Source organism: Balaenoptera musculus, chromosome 5 (assembly GCF_009873245.2).
Source record: "Balaenoptera musculus isolate JJ_BM4_2016_0621 chromosome 5, mBalMus1.pri.v3, whole genome shotgun sequence".
NCBI lineage: Eukaryota > Metazoa > Chordata > Mammalia > Artiodactyla > Balaenopteridae > Balaenoptera > Balaenoptera musculus.
Window position 1 is genome coordinate 106,575,632 of NC_045789.1, and position 26,838 is coordinate 106,602,469.

Sequence of the window (26,838 nt, forward strand, 5' to 3'; positions counted from 1 at the left end):
AGCATATGGTATTTGTTTTTCTCTTTCTGACTTATTTCATTCTGTATGACAGACTCTAGGTCCATCCACCTCACTACAAAGAGCTCAATTTCGTTTCTTTTTATGGCTGAGTAATATTCCATTGTATGTTTGTGCCACATCTTCTTTATCCATTCATCTGTCGATGGACACTTAGGTTGCTTCCATGTCCTGGCTATTGTAAATAGAGCTGCAATGAACATTGTGGTACATGACTCTTTTTGAATTATGGTTCTCTCAGGGTATATGCCCAGTAGTGGGATTGTTGGGTCGTATGGTAGTTCTATTTTTAGTTTTTTAAGGAACCTCCATACTGTTCTCCATAGTTAGTCTCTTGTTTCTTGATTTTAAGTTCAAACCACTCTGTTTCTATAGACCTACTAAATACACTTTTTAAATATCTCTAATAATTCCAATATTTTAATGCTTTGTGCATAAAATTGTGTCTCTTTTTTTCCTGTATCTGACTCATGATACCTCGTTTCCTTGTATATATTTTTTTGTGTGTGATCTCATGTTCCTTGCAATATATCTGTGGGAATTATTTGAAGCCTGAGTTGAAGACCTATTCAATTTCATTAAAAGTTTGTTCTTAATTTCTTTTCTTTTGTTTTCTTTTGGCTTATATTTTTTCCCTTGTTTTACTTCTTTACTTAAATCATTAATTTTCAGTCTTGTTTCCTTTCTTATATATAAATTTAAGGCTATACATTTTCCATCAGCAATGTTTAAGTGACATTCCACATGTAATATTTTTCTTATCTTTCAGAATAAATATCTTCTATTTGCTTTTGTGATTTCTTCTATTGCCCATTAGTTATTTAGCGGGTTTTTTTAACATTCCTAAACAAATAAGCTCAAGTTTTATTTTTGTTGTTTACTTGTAACTTAATTGCATTGTAGTTGTGATTCTTATGTACTGATTCTTTGAAATTTTATGGTCTACAATATGGTGTATTTTCATAAAGGTTATGTTTGTCCTTAAAAAGAATGTGAAATCTCCAATTCTTGAGCACACATTTTTCCATCCTAACTGGCCTGTCATTGAATTATGTTTATAATACCATTATTATGGAAGATTTGTCAAATTCTGCTTACATCTCACTTTTTATATCATATGTTTTGAAACCATATTATTCAGTACACACAAAATTAAAATTTTCATATCGTCCTGATGAACATTTAATCATTATGGAGTGCCTTCAAGTTTATTTTGCCTTCAAGTTTATTTTGTCTGGTATAAAGATAGCTTTACCATCTTTCTCTTCATTAGTATTTGCTCAGTATTGTTTTTTACTTTTTACGTTCAAACTTTCTATGTGCTTATGTTCTCTGTCTTGTAAACAGCACATAGCTGTAGCTGTTTTTTTTTATTTTAAATCCAGCTTGATAATCTGGTTATTTGATTTATTATAATTGCTCATATATTTGGATGTACCTTATATTTCTCTTTTCTTCTTTTGAATTACTTTTTCCTCATTACATTTTGCCTCTACTGGTTTTGAAAATTTACATACTATTTCTATTATTGTGATGATTGGTCTTGAAATGTTAACATGCATTCTTAATTGAAAAACATCTAAATTACTCCAATGCCTTTACCTTTTCTGCATCACTACAAAGATGTTTAAATGTTTAAAATACTTGCAAAGCTGCCCTCTCCTCCAATCTCTCCTACTCCCTCCCAGCTATCTACCCACCTCAGTCACACCGGCCTCCTTCCTGATCCTTGAACAGGGCACACACACTCTCACCTTAAAGCTTTCCACTGGCTGGTTCCTCTGAGGAAAACTGTGTACCCCAGACACCTGCATGACTCTCTGTCTCCTTTCAAGTCTTTGCTTAATATGAAAATTTCCCCACCATCTTATTTAAAATTGCATACCTTTTTTTTTTTTTTTTTTTTTTTTTTTTTTTTTTTTGCATGAGGCGGTCAGGGGAGCCTATTTTTTATTTATTTATTTATTTATTTATTTATTTATTTTTGCTGTGTTGGGTCTGCGTTGCTGTGCGAGGGCTTTCTCTAGTTGCGGCAAGTGGGGGCCACTCTTCATCGCGGTGCGCGGGCCTCTCACTATCGCGGCCTCTCTGGCTGCGGAGCACAGGCTCCAGATGCGCAGGCTCAGTAGTTGTGGCTCACGGGCCTAGCCGCTCCGCGGCATGTGGGATCTTCCCAGACCAGGGCTCGAACCCATGTCCCCTGCATTGGCAGGCAGATTCTCAACCACTGCGCCACCTGGGAAGCCCTGCATACCTTTTGAGAATTTCCTAGAGGCCCTCATTGCTGTATTGTTTTTACCATACCACTTATTACCTTTTAGTATACTCGATAACTTATTTATATTCTTCTTTCCCCACTAAAATTTAATCTCTATGAGAAAAGGGATTTTTTTTTTTGATATTTTTTAAACTGCTGTATCTTCAGCTCCTAGAACACTTTCAGGCTCATAGTAGGCTCTTAATAATCATTTGTGAAATGTTCAATGAATCCAGGCCCCAAACCCATATGAGAGCCAATTATTGTCCCTGAATTATTAGGGAACCTTCTCTCCTGCCCCCTTTTTTTTTAATCATCACCCAGAGGTAAGGCTGAGACAATTTTTACTGATGTCTCTCCCTTTGGAGCATTATTTGTACTGAACTAGTTCACCTTTTTCTGAGTGTTTCCTTTCTGTTCCTGGCTTTATGCTATTTCTCTAATCAGGTTCCCCACTGCTCAGAAACCTAGCCCAGATCTCATCTCCACCATGTCCTGTCTCCTCGTTGTGGACACACAAAGTTCTCATCCTCTTAGTACACCAGTGTCTGTAGATGTCTCCAGGGTATTTGGTGGTTTCAGCCTCACTTAATTCCTTGGACTGCACTTAAAGTTTACTCCAGCCCTCAGAGAATTTTTACACATTTTTGAAGCCTTAGTCATTCATTTAAAATATTTTTAAATGTTTTATCTGGTGTTTTTAAATGTCTCTGAATCTCTACCAGTCAAGCTGGGATTCATTTTTCATGATTTGTGAAATACACCTGGAGCGGTGTGCCTTTCTTCTATAGTCCTTTATTTCTTCTCTTTGCTGTTGTCACTGCCAAGACCTTCAGAGCCACTACCACAGCTGGAACTACCACTTGAGCTATTGTGTGGCTGCTTAGGGAAACTATTAAACTGAATTCAAGACAATAATGCATTAGAACACAAGGACTATCTGGTTTATTATTGATGTCTCTCTAACTGAAAACTTTTGTACAATCCTGTACCTATCCTCCAAGTGTGATTTTTCTGGCCTGTACTGGAAACCAAGACATTAGACAAAGATAAAAAAAAAATGTATTGAAAGAAAAAGCCTAACTGACAATCTCATGTTTATTTCACTACTGAAACTCAAGCTATTGTGGCACAGGCAATCTTTGACTAGTAGCTTGGGAAGATTCCCTAAGGAACACTGAAAGGTGGGAGGAAACTTACATGTAGTTCAAGTTCTTAAGAGGGGCAATCTAAACAATGACTGCGATCTTTCAGGGATTAGATTATGTGGGGATATTGGTTTCCTATTGCCTCTGTAACAAATCACCACAAATTTAGTGGTGTAAACTAACACAAATGTATTATCTCAGTTTCTGTCGGTCAGAAGTCCAGAGTGGCCGAGTCTCTGCTTAGAGTCTCACAGCTGAAAGCAAGGGGTCAGTAGAGCTGTGCTCCTTTCTGGAGGTTTGAGGGGGGGAGCCTTTCCTCGCTCTTTAGGTTGTTGGTACCTATTTCCTTTCTGGCCATCAACCAAAGGCTGGTCTCAGCTTCTAAGGGCCACTCACATTCCTTAGCTCTTAGCCCCTCTTCCTCCATCTTCAAAACCAGCACTGGTGGATCAGGTCCCTCTCAGTCTTCACCTCTCCTTGTGTTCTCTTCTGCTTTTAAGGGCTAATGTGATTAGGTTGGGTCCATCAGGATAATCCAGGATAATCTCCCCATCCCAAAGTCTGTAACCTTAATCACATCAGCAAAGTCTTCTTTGCCGTGTGAGGTCACATATTCACAGGTTGCAAGGATTAGGGTGTAGGCATCCTTGGGGAGCCATTTTCTGCCTATAACAGTGAGCAAGAATCCAGATTATAGAAAACAGGAGAAAGTGTATCAATAGTGGAAAGGGAAGTCAGGACCACTAATGTCCAGATATGAAGACCACTGTTGTCCAGAGATATTTTCTGAAGCCCAGAAGTCTCTCCATGAAGACATGCAACAGGACATTAGCAGATATCCATGAATCAGACTCACAGCTGAGGCTCAAGCAGGTGGGATTTGATGTTAATAGAAAGCCCTTAGCCTGATGGCCACTGGTAGTCTTTCAGACACCACTCAAATTTACCCAGGCTGGTGTGCCTTCCCTCTCTGGAATGACAGAAAACTCTTCAAGGAAGAGGAAGCCCTGAGGCACCAGTCTTATCTCCTCCTAAAGCTATCTCTTGGGCTTCCCTTTGAGGTTGGAAGTGGTTGGCATTTTCAATCCAATGTTGAGGCTTTCAGCCTATTTAAATTACAGGCCACCAGCAGAATATCTTTTTTAGGTGTTTTCTTTTATCTCTCCTTATAGATTGCCTAGCCATGATCTGAGTTCATACCTCATTTGTATGCTTTTGCTGAACGTGGCAAGGAAGAATCAGAACATGCCAACATTTTGATTTTTTCTACCATTTCCTCTAATTATATGCCTTAGTGTGCGGTAATATAGATTTACCAAATATTTTGCCACTGGATGGTAATGGTCACCAACTCTCCAGACTACAAATGTCTTCCTGGTATCCTTCCTCCCCCACTAGGCCGTTTTCACATTACAGGTTGCATTATTTGCAGCACTTAAATTTCTAGATACCAAAATCTCTGTCATATACTAATAAACTTTCCTAAAAACAACAGAAAAATGTGGCTTAACACATGGAAATTTATGTGTCTCATGCAAGAAGTCTAGGAGTAAGGAGGCTCTTTACATCTTTCCATACACTGCCATCCATTGTGTACAGGTCTTAATCTTTGTGGCTAGTACTTCATGGTTCCAGCATGGCTGCTGCACCTCCAGGATTCACATCCACATTCCAGGCAATAAAAAAGAGGCAAGAAACCTAAGGGGTGAAGGATGGAAGAAGGGGCATCCCAACCAAGTTTGCCTTTTTACAGACTCCTGAAACCCCTCTCAGAGATTTTTGCTTACATCTCTCTTTTGCCATAAATGAGACATAGTTTTAAAAAGAATCTAAGAAGTAAGCATTTTTATCTATTCAGTGTTCAATTTATAAAAGACAAATGGGAGAATAGATATTGGACAGGCAAATAGCAGTGTCTGACAACTATATTGCTATTGTAAAGAATAAAGATGTATGTATATATATATACATGCTTACCAAACAAAATTACCACCATATAATGCTAAAGTTGAAAAAGCAAGTTGTAGAGGAACGTGTATATGAGTATATGTTGTTTAAAAAAAAACAATTAACTGCTATATGTAATTCATGCTATATTAACTGCATGAAAATATTTTGGGAAGGTTATACACTAAACTGGAATGCAGCTAAAAATACAGTGAAAATTATATTACAGCTAATAAACAGGAATTGCATCTAATAAGAATAGCAAACATTTACACAATATCTACTATTCTTCCAAGCACTGTTGTGTTTAACAAACATTAACTCATTTTATCTTCACAATCACTTTATAAGGTTTTACTAATATTACCCTTAATTTACAGATGAGGAAATGGATGCACAGAGTTAAATACCTTGTTCAAGATCACATATCTAATGTTAGAGGTGGAGTTTGAATCCAGGAAGTGTGGTGCAAAGTCTAGGCACTTAACCTTGAAAATATATATAATTTTATAACTTGATAAAATTAAATCAATTACCTCTCCTTAAAACCCACCCCAAAACAGCAGCAGCAATAGCAACAACAGCAAAGCAGAAAGAGTGCACATGAACTCTAAGCAAAACGTGGGCTCTCAGTGAAGATTGTCATCAGTCCTCCCCAGCCATGCCCTTACCTTCTGGTGCTTTTTCATCTCTCTAGAAGACCAGGGTTCTCCCCACACATACTCCCAGCCCAGGAGAACTACCCAGGATTCCAATCGCCAGCTCTATTCTGAATTTCCTCCATGGGCGGCGCCCCTATTTTTCCTTCTCTTCCTCTCCCAACATAGCTGTCCACCCACTTCGGAGTCATGTTTTTTTCTTGACAAGTTGATAACTATAAGATAATGAGATAACTGTTTGCCCTAAGGGGCAGAAAAGTTCAAGAGCTGAGAGAAAGAACCCTGTCATTCCCATGTCTGTGGAAATAACTAACATTTATGTGGTTTTAAAGACCTTAAGGAGATTCCACATACCGTTGCTCATTTAATTCAGTCTTTATGATAACCCTGTGATGGTTTTCATTCCTAGTTTACAGATGAGGAAACTGAGGCTCTGTGAGAATAAGTACTTTTTTTTTTTTTTTTAATCCACCAAGTTCTCGCTGTGAACAGTGGCAGAGGTGATCTTAAGTCTGGTTATCCTTTCCCCAAACTGCAGCAAACTCCTTTTACATAAACTTTCTTGGGCAGGAATTTCCACATATCTTACTCATGAAATCTTAGCTAGAATAGTAAAAATTTATCATCACTGCTGGAAAAATAAAGCTCGAGGGTAAAAGAAAGAGGTTGGGCAAGGGGAGGTCACTTAGGTGGTACCGTTTTCATTCACAGTAGTATATTTTGGTTAAAACTATCTAAATGTCCTTTTAGCCTCCATTTCCCTTTAGTTTTGACACAGTCTTTTAGTTTATGCTAAATACTGGAAAATAGTCATTCCTAAAGATTTATTTTTCCTTCTTTCCTAAATACTTAGCTCCTCTGTTGCTTTATGTAGAAATAAAAGATTATTATGGCTGACTGCTGATTTGGGTGATCTATATTGGTCATATTCGTGTGTTACAAGTAGTTTTACATGTAAAAACGTAGTATAACTGAAATGTAAAAGTTTTAAAGGTTGAGAGGCATCTTATAAAAACAAAGCTTGTGCCCACAATGCATTGCGGAGAGTTTGTTGGTTTAAGAAATGCAAACAGAACCCGTGTTTAGAGACCGGATGGGAAAATGATTGTTTTCCGGAAACAATCGGAGAATGACCGGAAGTCTTTGTTCCCACAATAAAGTTGAGTCAAAAGAACAAACAAAGGTAGCTCTCAAGATTGCTCCACTCTGAATTCTCTAAGAAGGTTTTTATCCCTGAAGGGAGACGTTTCTGAAGTTGAATATCTTGACTGACACTTTATTTCCAACCCTGTGACCCCCTAACTTGATTCCTAACAAGATATTGAGCAGGATTGGAAAATCTAATTTTTAATTAATAAAAGCTGATATTGCACATTTCAAGTGCAGCAACTGGAGAAATCTGTAAAATAAGTTAAATTGATGTAGTAATTGAGTCCTGGAATTGAGAACTAAAAAGAACCTGAGAATGTATTTTTGGAATATTTCTTAGCCAAAGATCAGGAAAGACTCCCTTCTCCTTGCTAGGCCCCCCTTATTTGTAAGGCACAAAACGTTTAGAACTTGGAAAAGCAGACATCGGTTAGTGCCCCTTTTATTTTTGAGGTAATATTAAATAATAATTGAATACTATCCATACTGGTTCGCCAGCTCTCTACTAGTGAAGTTTCTGTCTGTGAGCTATTTTATACATCCCAGGAGAAAAGAAGCCCCATCACTCCCCCCTCTGCCCTCTGACTTCCAGCCCCCAACCTTTTAGAAGGAGAAGCCAAAGGTAGGCTCCCAAAGGTCACAAGGTCCACTTGTGAATACAACCTGTTCACTGCATCTCTCCTCACCAGTGACCTGCCTTTCTCTTTTATATCCAGAAGAGTTCATAATAGTGATGCCTAATTGTAACTCTTCCTGTCGAATTTGGGGTGCTGAGAGACAGGCTTTTTATACCTTCCAATAAAAGTATCATAAATTAGGAAGAAATGCCAAGTTCTCATAACATAGATCAGGATATGAAGGCTCCTTACATGATTCTCTTCTTCAGTAACTTATGTAGATTATTTCTCTGGCACTGAATGGCCTAAGCCTTGTAAAACCATGTGCTGTTAAGTGCTATTGGTCAAATCCTTCTTCTTTCCTGATGAAGGAAGAATAGTTTCCAGGCAAATGACCCAGAAGCATATTCACCTGCAAGTCAGGATTGTCCAAAGACCAATCTAGTGCACCTTCCAAACTAATGCTGGAATTACCACCACAGTATGCTTCCCGAGATTGGATTATGAAGCCTCTGTCGGGACTCCTGAAATGACTGGGCCAGGGACAGAGGAATGCTCACTATTCTTAGTGTCTATTCACATTCTAGGGGCAGTCTCTTCACATTGAACCATTAACTCTGCTGTGATAGTATTTCTCCAGTTGTCTTAGCTCTGGGCTCAGCCAAGAGAACATCCTCTCTTTATTTCCATTTCCATAAGTGTGATCTGTGCACTTTTTCCCCCATACAGAGTCTTTCTAAGCCCTTTTGTAAAGCTCTACAGTCTCAGGAAGTAGTGTCAGCATTAGAGATGTCTTACACGTCAGTTACTAGAATCATATTAGTTTTAAAGGAAATAAAATTACTTCTGCAAATAGAGACTACAATGAAAATTAATTTTGTGATGACATCAGGCTTGAAGCAAATCCACTTACACACACACATACACACTGCCCCACTATCTGTCACTGCTCTGATTTCATCTGTGACCTAGTTGTGGCTTCCAAAATTTTACATCACCGTGGGGAAGCTCATTCTTGAAGATATTTAGCTTTCTTCCATTTTACTTTATATAAAACCTTGGCTACATGTGAGGATTCCCATTTATCTCAACATCTCCTCAGCACTGTGTTTTAATTAAAAATTTCCGTTTGGCAGCTCAAGAATTCTGAAATAACAAGATATGCATCCCATTGAAGACGAGCTGTGAAAAATCTTTTTTTTTTTTTTAAAAAAAGGGAACGCTATTTATTTATTTGTTTATTTGGCTGTGCTGGGTCTTCGTTTCTGTGCGAGGGCTTTCTCCAGTTGCGGCGAGTGGGGGCCAGTCCTCATCGCGGTGCGCGGGCCTGTCACTGTTGCGGCCTCTCTTGCTGCAGAACACAAGCCCCAGACGCGCAGGCTCAGTAGTTGTGGCTCACAGGCCCAGTTGCTCCACAGCATGTGGGATCTTCCCAGACCAGGGCTCGAGCCCATGTCCCCTGCATTAGCAGGCAGATTCTCAACCACTGCGCCACCAGGGAAGCCCCTGTGAAAAATCTTAGTTGAAATTTGTTTAACCTACCACTGCCTCACTCCTCAGAGATTCTAACTGTGAACTGAAAGACAAATCTCAATCATGTACAATTGTTTTCCATTTCATGGAGATTTGTGTACCACCCACTGAGAATGAGGGGCAATTATTTTTAATAATAGAGACAAAATTGGAAGGTGTTCCACTTACTAATTAAAAATCTTCCCTTGACTTAAATGTGTCCAGAAGAAGTTCTGAACTATGATTTTATACATTTTATCTCTAGCTGAAGACCAGGTTTATAACCTAATATAGTAGCAATGGGATATTTTAAAGACTAGATATGTCAAGTATTTTTTAACTGACCTGTTAGAAGTCTTCATTCTCACACCTCTTCCCTCTCATAGTTTCATAGGATTCCAACCTTAAGGGAAACTTCCACACATCACTTCCCAAGAACACACGTGAAGACACTCTAAGCCTTTTCCCTTGCTAACAATAATCCTGCAGTGGCATTGTTTGTAATGAAGGAACCAGAAATCTCAACAGAATGCCTCATACGTACATGTTTTCATTTAACAGAAAAGATGACCCCACAGGCTGGGTGTTCCACGGCTGAGACCCTAATTCAGGAGAAGGAATATCAGAGAATGATGGCAAAGCGTTCAAAAATCATCAAGGAGCTGATACAGACGGAAAAGGACTATCTCAATGATCTAGACCTGTGCGTTCGAGAAGTGGTTCAGCCCTTGAGGAACAAACAGGTAAATGCAACTTTGAGGGTCCCCCCTGCCTCCACCCATATCCTAAATAGGATCACCAGCACCATGAAATCAGCACTCAAGCGCATCAGGGTACCCTCTGCCACAGCGACGGTGGAGTGACGGGCCCCTTCCCCTGAGGCCCTGGGTGTGGGCTAGCAGAGGCATCCCCAGACTCAGACTTCTGTCAGCACAGGGACACCCAGAGTCAAGGAAACTGTATTCTAAACTATGGGCGAAAGGAAACTCAGTTTTTGCCATTTTGAAATTTCAATGTGTTCTTTCTTGGATCCCTGTGGAACTGCTAACAAAATGTGAGCAATGAGTTTTTAACAGTTTAGGAACAACACACTTAATTTGACCCAAAGAAGTCAAGGTTTCAGAAGAGAAAAATGTGGGGTTTTTTTTTTCTCCCCTACATTGAGAGCTCAGTTAAACTTATGACTATTAACTAAGTAAAATTCAACACAGAAATTAACCTGAATGTAAGATAAAAAATTTCTCTTTGATAGGACTGGCCTCAGACAAAACTTGAGGTGTAAGTTAATCATTCTCCTCCTTTTTAATCAAGGCCTTTTCAGGGAATTTCTTTCAGGCAATTAGAGTAAAGGTACAAGGATGTTTGTGTGTATATATATATATGGTCACTAGGACGGCAAGTGGTCCTCATATACAATTCAAACAATATACAAAAAACATAAACCATAAACAAAAACATAAACAAAGTAAAAATGATCAGAAATTCCACTACTCAAAGATAATCACTATTCACATGGTTGGGAACAGCCTTTCAGACATCAGTTTGGACACTTACATATCAACACACACATATATATTTTTACATAAATGTAATCAGAACCACACATGCTACTTTGTAACATACTTGTTTCATTCAGCAGTCTGTTGGGTGTATCTTTTCATGACCACAAACACTTTGCAGTGGTTTTCTACTGTTACTGATGCTGAGACACAAATATTTTGGGTACTGTCACCTTATCTGCATAGAGTAAATTCTTATAAGTGGAATTGCTAGGTCAAAGGATATGCATATTTAGGATTTTGATAAAAATTGCCAACTGACAACCAAAAACTTGATACTGTTCTAATTTTCATTCCCATTAATATTGCTTGAGAGGGTGCTTCTCTGCATCCTCTTTAAAGCTGAGCATTATTGGTTTTACAAACAACAATGAAGACCAGGTGCCTTCGATTTCTTCTGACAAATATCTTCTTATATATTCATCAGCCATTTCTATTCATTTAATCCCTATTCATATCCATGTCTTTTGCCCTTTAAAAAAAATTACGGCTTGTCTTTTTCTTATTGTTTTATAAAACCTCTTTTTACCTTAGGGATATTCTTTTTCAACCCCACATGTTGAAGCTAATTTTCTCAGTTTATCTTTTGCCTTCTAACCTTGATTAAGGTTAAAAAGTCAAAACCTTCTTTATGGTTTATTCGTTTGTTTTTGCCGTGTTTAAGTGGTCGGATATATCCAACTTTGTGGATTCTGGGTTTGGCATCTTAACATGTACCCCATGATTATAAAAATATGGTGAGTCAATAGTTCCAGCATCAATTATTAAATCTTTCCCCCAGTACTTACAACATCCAGAAGCAAAGTTTATATTTCTTAGCACAAGACTCTTCTCAGAAATAATAGAAAAAGTATCTGGTCTACAAATCAGGGAAAACCAGTGTAGATCAAGGTGACCTTTGATATAAAAGGTTTATTTTGTTGTTTGGTTTAGGACAATGTATAAAGAAAAGTGGCAAAGCAGGCTTGGCATATTTCCTCATAGGGAGTCATCTTTAGTTTTCTTCCCTCATGACTTTTTATTAGGTACTTACTATTTGTTGGGTCCTGTTCCAAACACTTCATTAGTATTCTGATTTAATCCTCTCGCAGTTCTCAAGTTAGAAGGCAACTTTCTGAATCTGGAAATTTCTTAGTAATTCTGTAAAAGTAGGAATAACATTCATGGTCATGATAAAAATTTGCTCTCAAGTTTCATTGCTAAATATATAAAAATATTTTTGGTGTGTTTTTCATTTAATATAAACTAGCTGCATTGATGCAACCTCTATTCTGGCAGATATCCATGGTTATGAATAAAATGTTCATTTACAGAATTATTCAAATATTGATTTTAAATGCACGTGGCATTAGACTCTACCACTATCTACCCTCCCTTATGGTACAGTCCCAACCAATCACTCCTATCTTTGAAAAAATTTAAACCTAGCTCCATGTCTCCATAACTTCTCTCTCTCTCTCTACCTAATTTTGCCATCCATTTTTGGTAATTTCAACATTCAGGCAAATGATCCACGCAGCCTCCCAGCCTCTCACTCAGTTCTTTGACTTGTTTATATCCAGCGATCTTTCCTCAACCCCGTTTCAGCCACTCATTCCAGGGCCACATCCTACAACCATCATTACCAATAACTTCACACCCTCAGAATCAGAATTCCAGGCTTACCGTTCTCTAACCCCCATGTCCTCTCTTTCAGCTCACTCCCGCTTCTATAGCCAACAATTTCCTGATGCCGCCAGGACTTCCACCCTACTGAGCTCACCACTGCCTTTTCACATGTTCATCAAGCCCACACCTGGTTTAGTTCCCATGGGTCTTTCATTTTAAAAATCACTCCTTGCAGATGAACTCAATTCCCTTTTCACTCTCTTTCCATTTACTTGCCTGAAAAAACCTGCCCTCCATGAAGTTCCATTGTCTGCCTACTTTCCACCTTTATCCATGCAGCTGAACCAATCTCTTAAAATTCAGGACCATTTCCTTCAAGTGGACCCCCCAGTAATGTCTCTGAAAGTATTCTTTCACATCTGTTTCTTGCTCCTCACATCTCAAACACTCCCTCTTTTCTTTGAACTCTCAGCTAACACACTTTTCCATCATTTCATTGAGAAAGTAGACACAGTAAGAAGGTTCACACACTCCCATCACCAAGTCTACCAACCTATCTGCATCTCTACCCATATAACCTGGCCTGAAAACTTCTCTACTAATGCAGGAGTCTATCCCCTCAAGCTTACTCCAGAATTTTAGTCCTGACAGTGTCCTTCTTCTGTCCTGCATAATTGATTTTACTCTCCCTATTGGGTCTTTCTCATCGTTGTCTGCTATCTTAAAAAACAAAAACACAAACTCTCTCTTGATCCTAAAAGAATTGTCTATATTCTCTATCTTTATTTCTTTCTCTTTTTAAGTTGAATATGAAGTATTTAATATGTATAAAATCAAAGGTGATTAAGACATGGTTCAAAATAAGCACAATTTACCAAAATTCTGTCCCTGTGATGAGTTAGTGATCAATATAAAAAAAGACTACAGGACTTCCCTGGTGGCGCAGTGATTGAGAACCTGCCTGCCAATGCAGGGGACACGGGTTCGAGCCCTGGTCTCGGAAGATCCCACATGCCACGGAGCAACTAGGCCCGTGAGCCACAACTACTGAGCCTGCGCGTCTGCAGTCTATGCTCAGCAACAAGAGAGGCCGCGATTGTGAGAGGCCTGCGCACCACGATGAAGAGTGGCCCCCACTTGCCGCAACTAGAGAAAGCCCTCTCACAGAAACGAAGACCCAACACAGCCAAAAATAAATATATAAAAATAAATAAAAAGACTACATATATAAGAAAATACCTTCCTTTGAATTCATAATCCATATTTGTATCAAATGGATAAGACGTTTATTCAGAATGGAAAGGTTCTCAATTTTACACCATCTACTACACTGGTGTGTTAAACTGGTGTCACAAATATACATGCCGTTGCTGAGCTATACTCTTGTGTATGCTCTCTAATTTTTGTTTGTGTTTTCACTTTTGTTGTCTTTCTTATTTTTTTGCTTCCTATGTAACTCTTAGGAGCAATTCTAAGAATTGGTGTTTCAGACCATGTAAAATAAAATGTTTCCGTTATGGTGACATGTCATTTATTTATTTGGCATGTTTAACTTTGGCTCTCAATACTTTGAATTACCATTCTCGTAACTCTAACTCATATTTCCTTTGTTATGCCATTGGGATTGCTTATAGCTTCTTGATTTTTCACATCTGGCACTTCTCTTTGTTTAGTTATCTTTCAGTGCTCTCTGCCTTCCTCCTTGTGGAATTTAATTTCAGTCCAGTAATCTGTATGTCCTCTCCACTAATGTTGTAATAGCAGTCAGTGGGAGGTTTCTGAGGTCTCATGTCTGATCAAGCTTTTCCCCACTTCTTAATGCTTTTAAGCTTTGGTTAAGTAAATAAATGCTCAGGAATTCAGATGATTCTTATAAACATTTATATGCGTGCTGAGGTAGTTAATTTATGCCACCAGTTCGTTAACTTTACCACCTTTTCATTGTTCATTAGGTTTTTCATGTCCTCCTTCCCTCCTAAGCATTTCAATACCATGGGCTTTGCACACAACCCACCTGTCATCAGTTAGTGTCAAAATTTAGAAATTAACACATACAGTTTTCATGTTACCATGGAAATGGTCTGCAAACCGTGCTTAGCTAAACCAGAGGCAACATAAATAAATATTTTACATGTACAGGTTAGGCTGGAAGGGACTTTGGGATGTCATCTGATGGATGTCTTTTCTCTTGTTGAGAAGACTGTCTTTTCTGCATTGTATTTCCTCCATGTCTTCTCTCTACGCAACTGATCCATGTCTTTTCAGTCCCAGAAGAAACAAGTCAGTTTATAAAAGTGAATACAGGAAGAAGGAAGTTGAAAACTGAGAAAAGCACTGTTCTAAGGGAACTTGCATGAATGAATCAGGATACAAATGAATGTCTGTACCCAGCGCTTGACCGACACCTGTTTTGTGATAATTATAGTTACAAAACTTGATCTTAATCTCAAGGCTTTTCTATAAACAAAACTTCACCTAACTGAAAGCAAGGTCAAATCCAGCAGTTACATTTTCTTTAGTGACAGCATTGTGAGAGGTTTTGCAAAGAAGACAAAAATTATCCACAACATTCAGTGTTGAGACATTTGGTGGGAAACTAGTCCTAGTTATTTATTATCCAAATAGGGCTATAGAAGAGACTCTACATTTTTGGCAGTGAATCAAACTAAATCAAAACCAGAGTAAATTAACCTAACCATGGAAAATGGTTTTATGTGTAAGAAAGGACCAAAAAGTGATTGAAAATGGTAGTTAGAGGAATTTAAATACATGTTTTTACTTTTCTTAGTTTTTAATTATTTTTTTATTTGTAAAATTCACATAATACAAAAATACCAAAGATCTCAAGGACACGATAACATCTTATAGCTACTCAGTTTCCTTTTCTAGAGGCAAACACCATTACCAGCCCCTCCAAGGGTATTCTATTTATGTATATATATTTGAATACACATTTAGTCAATTTTCATCTATGTAATAAGAAAGTTATATGTATTTATTTTGGATTCACTCATATTTGATCTAATTGTATGAATTATAATCGACGTTTTGTGTTTTCTGAAAAAAGGACAAATAATTTTGTACTGACAAGAGCACAATTGGAATTTTCTGTTAAAATTTGGATACCCTTTATGGCAGCAATTTTGTAAGTAATTTTCATTAGAAAAAATATATAGAAGAAAATAATCACCTATAGCTTTACCACTTAGAAATAAGCACTATAAATATTTTGGTTTATTGTCTAGGTATATACAGATATACCCAAATATTTTGTGAAATTGTAATCATACCATATATACCCTTATGGAAACTCTTCCCCCTGAAAAATATATTTACATGTTTTATTTTTTTATTTTTATTTTTTAATTAATTAATTAATTAATGTATATTTATTTATTTATTTTTGGCTGTGTTGGGTCTTCGTTTCTGTGTGAGGGCTTTCTCTAGTTGCGGCAAGCGGGGGCCACTCTTCATCGCGGTGCGCGGGCCTCTCACTATCGCGGCCTCTCTTGTTGCGGAGCACAGGCTCCAGACACGCAGGCTCAGTAGTTGTGGCTCACGGGCTCAGTTGCTCCGCGGCATGTGGGATCTTCCCAGACCAGGGCTCGAACCCGTGTCCCCTGCATTAGCAGGCAGATTCTCAACCACTGCACCACCAGGGAAGCCCTACATGTTTTATTTTAAGCCATAAATAACAAAAAGTAATTTAAATGGAAAATATTTTATTTTCTTTACTGAGGGACCATAAATTTGAGGAGAACAATATCAAGCTCTCTCTGTATGCAGAGTCCCTTGATGGAAAAGGGTGCCCACGAGTATTATCATGCAAGTCTATGTGTCATGTTGGCAATTGTTCTGTGTGATATATGTGACCTATAGTACACCGTATTGACATCCTACCAAAACCCTCTCCCTCAGTGTCCAAAGTGGATGAGGGGAGGCCTGGAATAGGAGAACATGAAAAACAGGGAATTAGAGAGGACAAAACTTTAACTTGTCCTTTTTTTTTTCAAAGGGGCAAGGGAGGGAAGGGACCACAGGGCCCAGGGAATCAGCTTCCTGCTCCTGTCCCCTACTTGAGTGAAGTTGCTATAGCTTAAACTATGATATCAACCCTGATAGAGAAGCTTATGTGTGAGGAGAGAGCACAGAGCAGATCAAAGTATCTCTGAAGGGGGACAGGGAGGAGGAAGGTGTAAGTATATAACGATAATAAAAATACTGTTCAAATACTGTAATGCCATGAAAATCCGTACATAACAGAAAGATGGCCATGGCCCAATTGATGTCCTATGAATTTGAAGCTATAGTTACTACATTTCAGTTTAGTGGATGATTTTTATTTTCCTTAGGAGTTTGCTGTATTTTTAATGGCTCCCTCCTCACCAGAATGAGTCCATTGCTGTCTTATATAAAGGGGACTGCAGCTTCAGCACATGTTCTGGGAATTCCTCAGGCTTCCATTTTCTGCCTTCTCATCTGAGGTTTCTGGTTGGACGTTCCTGGTGTCTGTCTTGACCCCTCAAATCTGGGGTCTACCTCAATATCCAGGGCCTGGCTGCCTCTCTACATGAAAGCTGCTCCCAGGAGTTATACAGAGCACAGAGGCTGTGCAGCAGACCCTTTGGACAGCCTGCTTGTCTCACAATTTTAGTTTTGCTCCTTGGATGCACTCTCTGGGATTACTCTTAGTTCTGTCTGAATTGCCTCCTTAATCCCCTCCTCAGCCCAGCTCTCAGCCCACTTCTCCAAAAGAGGAATTCAGATAATGAAGTGAAATGAAACTTTGCCAATCTCACTGAACAAAGAACAGAATTACAGTCATGATAATTCACTGAAATACAAGATAAAAGAACCAAGGCAGAAATATTTTATCTGGTAATTATTAAAATATACCCAGCTTTCGTTTATAGATAGATAGGTAGATAAATTAGGTTTCTCAAAGCTATTTACTAAAGCTTTGCCTGCATAACAAATAGAGGAAATCATAGGTGAGCAAATATCTATTGTCATAAATCTTTAAGTGTCATAGGACTACTGTCAAAATTGTCTTCTCTAGCTGTCACCTTCACTAAAAGACTTTTACTGTTGTCAGAAATAATAGTCATTCACTTTTGCTTAATAGGCAACCATGCAATTTTTGCCCTCCTGTTTTTTCTATTACTGTACCCAGCTACTCTTTTTTTTTTAAGACTTTGTTTTCTTAGAGCACTTTTAGGTTCACAGCAAAGTTGAGGGGAGATGTTGCATATAATCCTTGGCCTCGCTCAGGTATAACTTCCCCCATTATCAACATCCCCCACCAGAGTGTTAGTTTTGTTACAACTGATGAACCTACGTTGACACATTGTTATCACCCAAACTCCAGAGTTCACATGATGGTTCACTTTTGTGTTGTCTATAGGTTTTGACAAATGTATAATGACACGTCATTATGGTATCGTGGAGAGTATTTTTACCGCCCTAAAAATCCCCTCTTATTCCCAGAATGTCATATAGTTGGAATCACACAGTATGCAGTCTTTTCAGATTGACTTCTTTCACTTAGTAATATGCATTTATGGTTCCTTCTTGTCTTTTTATGGCTTGATAGCTCATTTCCTTTTAGGGCTGAACAGTGTTCCATTGTCTGGATGGACCACAGTTTATCCATTCACCTACTGAAGGGCATCATGGTTGCTCCCAAGCTTTGGCAATTATGAATGAAGCTGCTACAAACAACAATGTACAGGTTTTGTGTGGACATAAGTTTTCATTCCACTTGGGTGAAAACCAAGAAGCATGATTGCTGGATCATATGGTAATATGTTTAGCTTTGTAAGAAACCACCAAATTGTCTTCCAAAGTGGCTGTAGTATTTTGCATTCCTGCCAGCAATGAATGAGAGTTTCTGTTGCATCACATCCTCACCAGCATTTGGTGTTGTCAGTGTTCTGGATTTCGGCCATTCTAATAGGTTTGTAATGGTGTCTCATTGCTTTAATTTGCATTTCCCCAGTGACATATGATGTGGAACATCTTTTCATATGTTTGTCATCCGTATATCTTCTCTGGTGAGGTGTCCATTAATATCTTTGGCCTATTTTTTAATTGGGTCGTTTGTTTTTCTATTATTGAGTTTTAAGAGTTCTTTGTATATTTAACAGTCCTTTGCCAGATGTGTATTTGAGAATATTCTTCCCATTCTGTGGCTTGTCTTCTCATTCTCTTGATATTGTCTTGCATGGAGCAGAAGTTTTTCATTTTAATGAAGTCCAACTTATCAATTATTTCTTTCATGGATCACGCTTTTGTTGATGTACCTAAAAAGTCATTGCCATACTCAAAGTCATCTAGGTTTTTTCCTATGTTATCTTCTAGGTTTTTTTCTTAATAGTTTTGCATTTTACATTTAGTTCTGTGATCTGTTTTGAGTTAATTTTGTGAAGAGTGTAAAGTCTGTGTCTAGATCCATTTTTTTACACATGGATGCCCAGTTGTCCCAGCACCATTTGTTGAGAAAACTATCTTTGCTCCATTGTACTTCCTTTATTCCACTGTTAAAGGTAAGTTAACTATACTTGTGTGGATCTACTTCTGAGCTCTTCTATTAATCTATTTGTCTGTCCCTTTCCCAATACCATACTGTCTTGATTACTGTAGCTTAATGGTAAGGCTTGAAGTCAGGTAGTATCAGTATTCCAACTTTGTTCTTCTCTTTCAATATTGTGTTGGTTATTCTGGGTCTTTTGTCTCTTCATATAAACTATATAAACTTTAGAATCAGTTTATCAATATCCACAAAAGAACTGTTGGGATTTTGATTAGGATTGTATTGAATCTATAGATCAAGTTGGGAGGAACTGACATCTTGACAATATCGAGTCTTCCTATCCAAGAACATGGAATATCTTTCCATTTATTTAGTTCTTCTTTGATTTTGCTCATTAGAGTTTTGAGCTTTCCTTGGATAGGTCTTGTACATATTTTGTTAGATTTATATCTAAATATTTCATTTTGGAGGATGCTAATGTAAATGGCGTTGTGTTACTAATTTCAAATTCCACTTGTTCATTGCTGGTATGAAAAGCAATTAACTTTTGTCGATTAACCCTGTAACCTGCAACCTTGCAATAATCACTTAGTAGTTCCGGGAGGTTTTTTTGCTGATTGTTTTGTATTTTCTACATAGACAATAGTGTCATCTATGAGCAAAGACAGTTTTATGTCTTTCTTCCTAATCTGTATACCTTATATTTCCTTTGTCTTATTGCATTAGCTAGAACTTCCAGTACAATGTTGAAAATGAGTGATGAGGGGGAACATCCTTGCCTTGTACCTGACCTTAGCAAATATGCTTCAAGTTTCTCACCATTAAGTTATCTGTAGGTTTTTTGTAGATATTCTTTGTCAAGTTGAGGAAACACCTCTCTATTCCTAGTTTATCGAGGTTTTTTTTTATCATGAATCGGCATTGGATTTTGTCAAATGCTTTTTCTGTATCTATCATGATCATGTGATTTTTTTAATCTGATGTGATGGATTACATTAATTGTTTTTTGAATGTTGAAGTGTCACTGCATACCTGGGATAAATCCCACTCAGTCATAGTGTATAATTCTTTTTGTACATTTTTAAATTTAATATGCTAATATTTTGTTGACGATTTTTGCATCTCTATTCATGAGAGATACTGGTCCATAGTTTTCTTTTCTTGTAATGTCATTGCCTGGTTTTGGTATTAGGATAATTCTGGTCTCATACACTCACCCAGCTACTCTTTCTGTCTCTGTTAACTCCCAAAATTTTCAGATTGTATTCTAGGCCTCAAATATATTCCACCTTAGTTCACTAAGCATAACTTTCTTAAAATCAACCCTGTCTCCTCCATGAAATTTCTGTGGACTAAGTAGAATCAAGATGTTGATTTCTCACAGACATGTCTTATTTATGCAAGCAATCACCATACTCCATTCATAATATGTTCTATAATATCATATCAAAATTCAATGCACACATAGTCTTGCAAGATATTGCAGTTGGAGGAACTTGTAAAGGGCACACAGGATCCCTCTAATTTTTTTTTTGTTTAACAACTGCATGTGAATTTACAATTATTTCAAAATAAAAAGTTTAATTTAAAATTATAATGCCCTTATTCTTTCTCTCTTCCTTTCTCTACTTAACTATATTTTCCTTTTAAATATACATGTAAAATTTTATATGCAAGAATGAAAACCTTTCCTATGAGTCTACCTTGTTTATTCAGCCAAACTTTCCAATTAATTCTCTTTTTATTGTGATTTCAGGGAGGAAGAGACTACATTTTTAGCATAAGGATACACATTAAGTTGTTTAGAAGAATCTTTGTAGTATATAATAATCTCCCAAGTATCTTGGCTCTTTCTCGTGCTATGCCTAGAATACCAGAAATCTTTCTGGATTGTAAAACAAATGGAGGAAAAAGCCAACTAAGTCCCTCTCTCCACTTCCACCTCCTACTCAATCTAGTCCTTTCCCCTGTAGAGTCCAGCAGCTCCTGTGGTCAAACTTCTCAGTAACAGGACTTCACAGAGTGAGCGCAGAGATAAAAGCCAGGCTGATAATATGAAAACAAATGCTGCCCAGAAAGTCAGAAAGCACAGCACTTTATTTTAGTTGCTATATTAAATAAAAGTCTGGAAAAAATCAAAGCAATTCCTGCTAACTATAATTGAGATGCTGGGAGCAATGACTCAGAAATGCACTTGAATTTCTGATTCTGCTTTGTCCTGACTTTTCTGAGCTAATGTGCTGACTTTAAAATACTATACTCTTGCTGGAAATCTTCTTGAAACATTGATAGATATATTCTTCAGTCCTCTAAAAATACTGAATTTCATGGTTACTATGATCACATCACAATGAAGAATCCCATGATCTATTTGGCCAGGTTAGAACTCCATGTTTTTTAAGATCAAAGACTTCATTTTCACTCTCTTTGTGGAATCTCTACATTTATTACATAGTCTGAGCCATTGTTCCTCCATTATAAGGTCAAATAATTGATGTTACATTAGAAAAGTAAAAAAAACCAGCAAACTCAATGAAATTTTCCTTACTTTTTGAGAAGTTTGTCAATCAGGTTGGAAAAGTCTATAGTTGTGGAACATTAAATTTAAAAATAAAAATCACATCAGTAAATGGTGCTGCCAAGCACAATGTCACTGTGTTAATATACAAGATGTAACTGACATTGAGTCATCACTGTCACTGTGTTAATATACAAGATGTAACTGACATTGAGTCATCTCTGTTCACGTTCTGATTTTCCCTGGGAGGGACCTTTCTGTTTTGTCATCTTGGAAGACAGTTTGCTGTCAGATTGGATTCAGATTAAGTTGGGTATGGAAGTGATACATCAATATTCTAGTATGTGAAACTTCTTTTTATAGGTAAGAAAATCTCTTATCTTTGCTTGTTCAGAAGGCCTCAGCTCAAAAAATAAGGGATTTTTTAAAATCCTTGAATTACAGTTTTATGATGGAAACTCTCCCCCGTGTTGTTACATTTGTAAGCACCTCATAATCTCCATTTCAGGGTGACTCCAGTTTTCTTTAATTTTTATAATCTATAGTCCAGGTCAAAAAGTGCTGGGCCAAGGGAGGAGATAAATGAATGCATTTTCCATTTCAGTGCAGGGGTTGGAAAGCTCAAAATTGAAAAAGAGAGATGTGATACACAAATCTGTCTTAAAATCTAGGAAAGTCATTCCTTTAGCCTGGGTAACAAGATCGTGCTCATCACCTCACTTCTCAGAACTGAGATGCATAAACCACTATTTTAATTTGCTTTTATCTGTTAAAATAAGCAACAAAATTTCAGTAGCTGTGATTATTATAATGGTGCTATAAACCTCTCTAATGAAATGCCAGAGATGTGGGGCAACTTTACACATAGAAGAACTAAGCATAGATGAACATTGCTGTGCATATCAGTACAGAGCCATGAATCCTGGACTCCAAAGAATAAATACTAGGTCAGAAAGGAAGCATATATCAGGGAAGCACATATTTATTAATAAGCACTTATTTAGGGCACTTTAGATACAGACAAGTCGTTGATTATGTGAGTTAATTAATAATTAATTTTATGCCATTTGGAGTACACAAAGACATGTGAGACTCATCTTTTGCCATTAAAAGACTGAAAATCCCTAGTTAGAGGTGACAAGACTCATAGCTATGAAAAGATAACTTGTAATGCAAAGCAACAATTGATAAGCGCAGACAATAAATGTGGTTGAGTTCACAGAAGGGACAGATCACTTCCAGATAGATTAAGTAGGCAATATTTCATAGAGAATGTAATATTTTAGTTGAATATGCAAATTAAAAGATTAAATGTTTGTCTAGTGTCTACTTTATGCAAGGCCCTTTGTTAAATTCTGCATGGAAATCATAGAAATTTATATCATGGTCCTGCCCTAAAAGAGTTTATAATATGGTCAAGAAAATGACTCATAAACACATAAAAAGCCAAGTAACAATCAAAGATACATTTCAAGGTGTTGCTAGAAATGATCACGACAGAAGGGAGTTTGTGATTAGTTATGCTAATTACTTATGCAGCAAATAATTGCTTTAGACGTTAGCAGAAGGAGGCTCTCCTTTCTCAGACCTGTTACCAGCATTTGACAGAAAATCTTTCTCTTTCTGTGTCCTGGGACTGCACATAAACCCAGTTTGCCCCCTAGTATTCCAATGGCTCCTCCTCCATCTCCTTTGCTGGTTGATCCTAACCTGTAAACACTGAAATATCTCAGAGCTCAGTCTGTGGGCCTCTTCTTTTCTTTGTCTCCCTTCACTCTGTTGAAGATCTGATCTGGTTTCATGCCTTTAAATCCCATCTACATGCTGATGGTTGACAAATTTGTACCTCCAGCCTGGACATTTTCCCTGAAGGCTTTCTTTGCTTGTATCCAGCTCCCCACTCAAACCACTACATAATTGTCTACAAGGCATCTCAAATTTAACATGTTAAAATGGAGTTCCTACTTTCCCATTTAAAATTTGCTCCCCTTGCAGTCTTTCTCACCTCAGCTCCATTCTTTTTTTTTTTTAACATCTTTACTGGAGTATAATTGCTTTACAATGGTGTGTTAGTTTCTGCTTTATAACAAAGTGAATCAGCCATACATATATATATAATCCCCATATCTCTTCCCTCTTGCGTCTCCCTCCCTCCCACTCTCCCTATCCCACCCTTCTAGGTGGTCACAAAGCACTGAGCTGATCTCCCTGTGCTATGCGGCTTCTTCCCACCAGCCATCCATTCCACGTTTGGTAGTGTATATATGTCCATGCCACTCTCTCACTTCGTCCCAGCTTACCCCTCCCCCTCCCCATGTCCTCAAGTCCATTCTCTAGTAGGTCTGTGTCTTTATTCCCATCTTGCCCCTAGGTTCTTCATGACCATTTTTTTTTTTTTTTTTAGATTCCATATATATGTGTTAGCATACAACACTTGTTTTTCTCTTTTTGACTTACTTCACCTACTTTCACTAGGTGCATCCACCTCACTACAAGTAACTCAATTTCGTTTCTTTTTATGACTGAGTAATATTCCATTGTATATATGTGCCACATCTTCTTTATCCATTCATCTGTCAATGGACACTTAGGTTTCAGCTCCATTCTTACAGTTGCTTGGGAAAAACTCTGGAGTCATTCTTGACTTTTTCTCTCAAAGCCTCTATCGAATCTATCAGCATATTCTATTAGCTCTGCCTTCAAAATTTATCCAGAATCAGACCACTTCTCACCTCTTCCTTTATTCCCATTCTGATTCAAAAACCCATCAATAACCACCTAGACTATTATACGTGCCTCCTGACCCATCTCTCTTCTCCACCCTTGTCACAACCAAGCTTCCAGAGTGATTCTTTTTAAAATGTCAGTCAGATAATGTCCCTCTTCTACTCAAAACCAACCAAAATTGCTTCTCATCTCACTCTGATCAAAACTTAACATTTTTATGTGACCTGTGTGGTCCTACATGAGCTGGTCCCTCATTCTCTCTGACCTCACCCTTTTCCACATTCTGGCCTTCTCGGTGTTCCTTAAACAAACCAGGAGCAACAACTGTTTCAAGCCTGTGCTCTTGCTGGGTTTTTTTTTTTTTTCCTTGAATGTTCCTCCCCAAGGTAACTTCATGGCTTGCTCCTTCACCTCCTTCAAGCTCAGGAAAATATTCCTTGGCCACCTCACTCTGTCTTACACTGGGTTCCATCAGAAAAAGATCCAGATAGAAGGATTTTAGAGCAAGTCATTTATTGGGGAGAAGGCCCCTGGAACAGCAATAAAGGAATGGGGAAATGGGACAGAGAAGGAAAGGAACACAAGATAGGGTATATTTGCGAGCAGATTACCTTTGTGGCCACCTGGGGCTCATAACCCACTGGGAGCTTGAGGATGCTATACAGAACACACCTGAGGGTTGTCCCATGTGCGGGGTATTCATCTACCAGTTCCTGTAAGACATTGCTTGAGGGGGCGCTCCTAGTCTTTGGTTGTGCTATTGAAAATTAAAACTTTGAAACTGTGTTATTAAGTGGAAAAAGCATGGGTAAATGTTGCAAAACTTACACAAGCCTCTTAGATAGCCTCAACCACCAGAGGGCAGACAGCAGAAACAAGAAGAACTACAATCCTGCAGCCTGTGGAACAAAAACCACATTCACAGAAAGATAGACAAGATGAAAAGGTAGAGGGCTATGTACCAGATGAAGGAACAAGATAAAACCCCAGAAAAACAACTAAATGAAGTGGAGATAGGCAACCTTCCAGAAAAAGAACTCAGAATAATGATAGTGAAGATGATCCAGGACATCGGAAAAATAATGGAGGCAAAGATCGAGAAGATGCAAGATGTGTTTAACAAAGACCTAGAAGAATTAAAGAACAATACAATAACTGAAATGAAAACTACACTAGAAGGAATCAATAGCAGAATAACTGAGGCAGAAGAACAGATTAGTGACCTGGAAGACAGAACGGTGGAATCCACTGCTGCGGAACAGACTAAAGAAAAGAGAATGAAAAGAAATGAAGACAGCTTAAGAGACCTCTGGGACAACATTAAACACAACAACATTCACATTATAGGGGTCCCAGAAGGAGGAGAGACAGAGAAAGGGCCAGAGAAAGTATTTGAAGAGATTATAGTCGAAAACTTCCCTAACATGAGAAAGGAAATAGCCACCCAAGTCCAGGAAGCACAGAGAGTCCCATACAGGATAAACCCAAGGAGAAAAATGCTGAGACACATAATAATCAAATTGGCAAAAATTAAAGACAAAGAAAAATTATTGAAAGCAGCAAGGGAAAAACGACAAATAATGTACAAGGGAACTCCCATAAGGTTAACAGCTGATTTCTCAGCAGAAACTCTACAAGCCAGAAGGGAGTGGCATGATATACTTAAAGTGATGAAAAGGAAGAACCTACAACCAACATTACTCTACCTGGCAAGGATCTCATTCAGATTCGATGGAGAAATCAAAAGCTTTACAGACAAGCAAAAGCTAAGAGAACACAGCACCACCAAACCATCTCTACAACAAATGCTAAATGAACTTCTCTAAGTGGCAAACACAGAACAAGAAAAGGACCTACAAAAACAAACCCAAAACAATTAAGAAAATGGTCATAGGAACATACATATCGATAATTGCCATAAACGTGAATGGATTAAATGCTCTAACCAAAAGACACAGGCTTGCTGAATGGATACAAAAACAACACCCATATATATGCTGTCTACAAGTGACCCACTTCAGACCTAGGGACACATACAGACTGAAAGTGAGGGGATGGAAAAAGATATTCCATGCAAATGGAAATCAAAAGAAAGCTGGAGGAGCAATACTCATATCAGATAAAACAGACTTTAAAATAAAGAATGTTACAAGAGACAAGGAAGGACACTACATAACAATCAAGAGATCAATCCAAGAAGAAGATAAAACAATTATAAATATATAAGCACCCAGCACAGAGGCAGCACGATGCATAACACAACTGCTAACAGCTATAAAAGAGGAAATTGACAGTAACACAATAATAGTGGGGGACTTTAACACCTCACTCACACCAATGGACAGATCATCCAAAATGAAAATAAATAAGGAAACAAAAGCTTTAAATGACACAGCAGACCAGATAGGTTTAATTGATATTTATAGGACATTCCATCCAAAAACAGCAGATTACACGTTCTTCTCAAGTGTGCACGGAACATTCTCCAGGATAGATCATATCTTGGGTCACAAATCAAGCCTCAGTAATTTAAGAAAATTGAAATCATATCAAGCATCTTTTCTGACCACAATGCTATGAGATTAGA

The 26,838-nt window shown here is 37.9% G+C and overlaps 1 protein-coding gene across 1 annotated transcript in view; it reads left to right on the top strand.

The window, feature by feature from the left end:
• ARHGEF38 (Rho guanine nucleotide exchange factor 38) overlaps nucleotides 1-26,838 on the top strand; it is a 155,583-nt gene that overhangs the window by 37,907 nt on the left and 90,838 nt on the right. Inside the window, exon 2 of the mRNA XM_036853361.1 lies at nucleotides 9,869-10,050. Coding sequence (XP_036709256.1) covers nucleotides 9,869-10,050 — 182 coding nt within the window. The remainder of the gene's footprint in view (nucleotides 1-9,868; nucleotides 10,051-26,838) is intronic.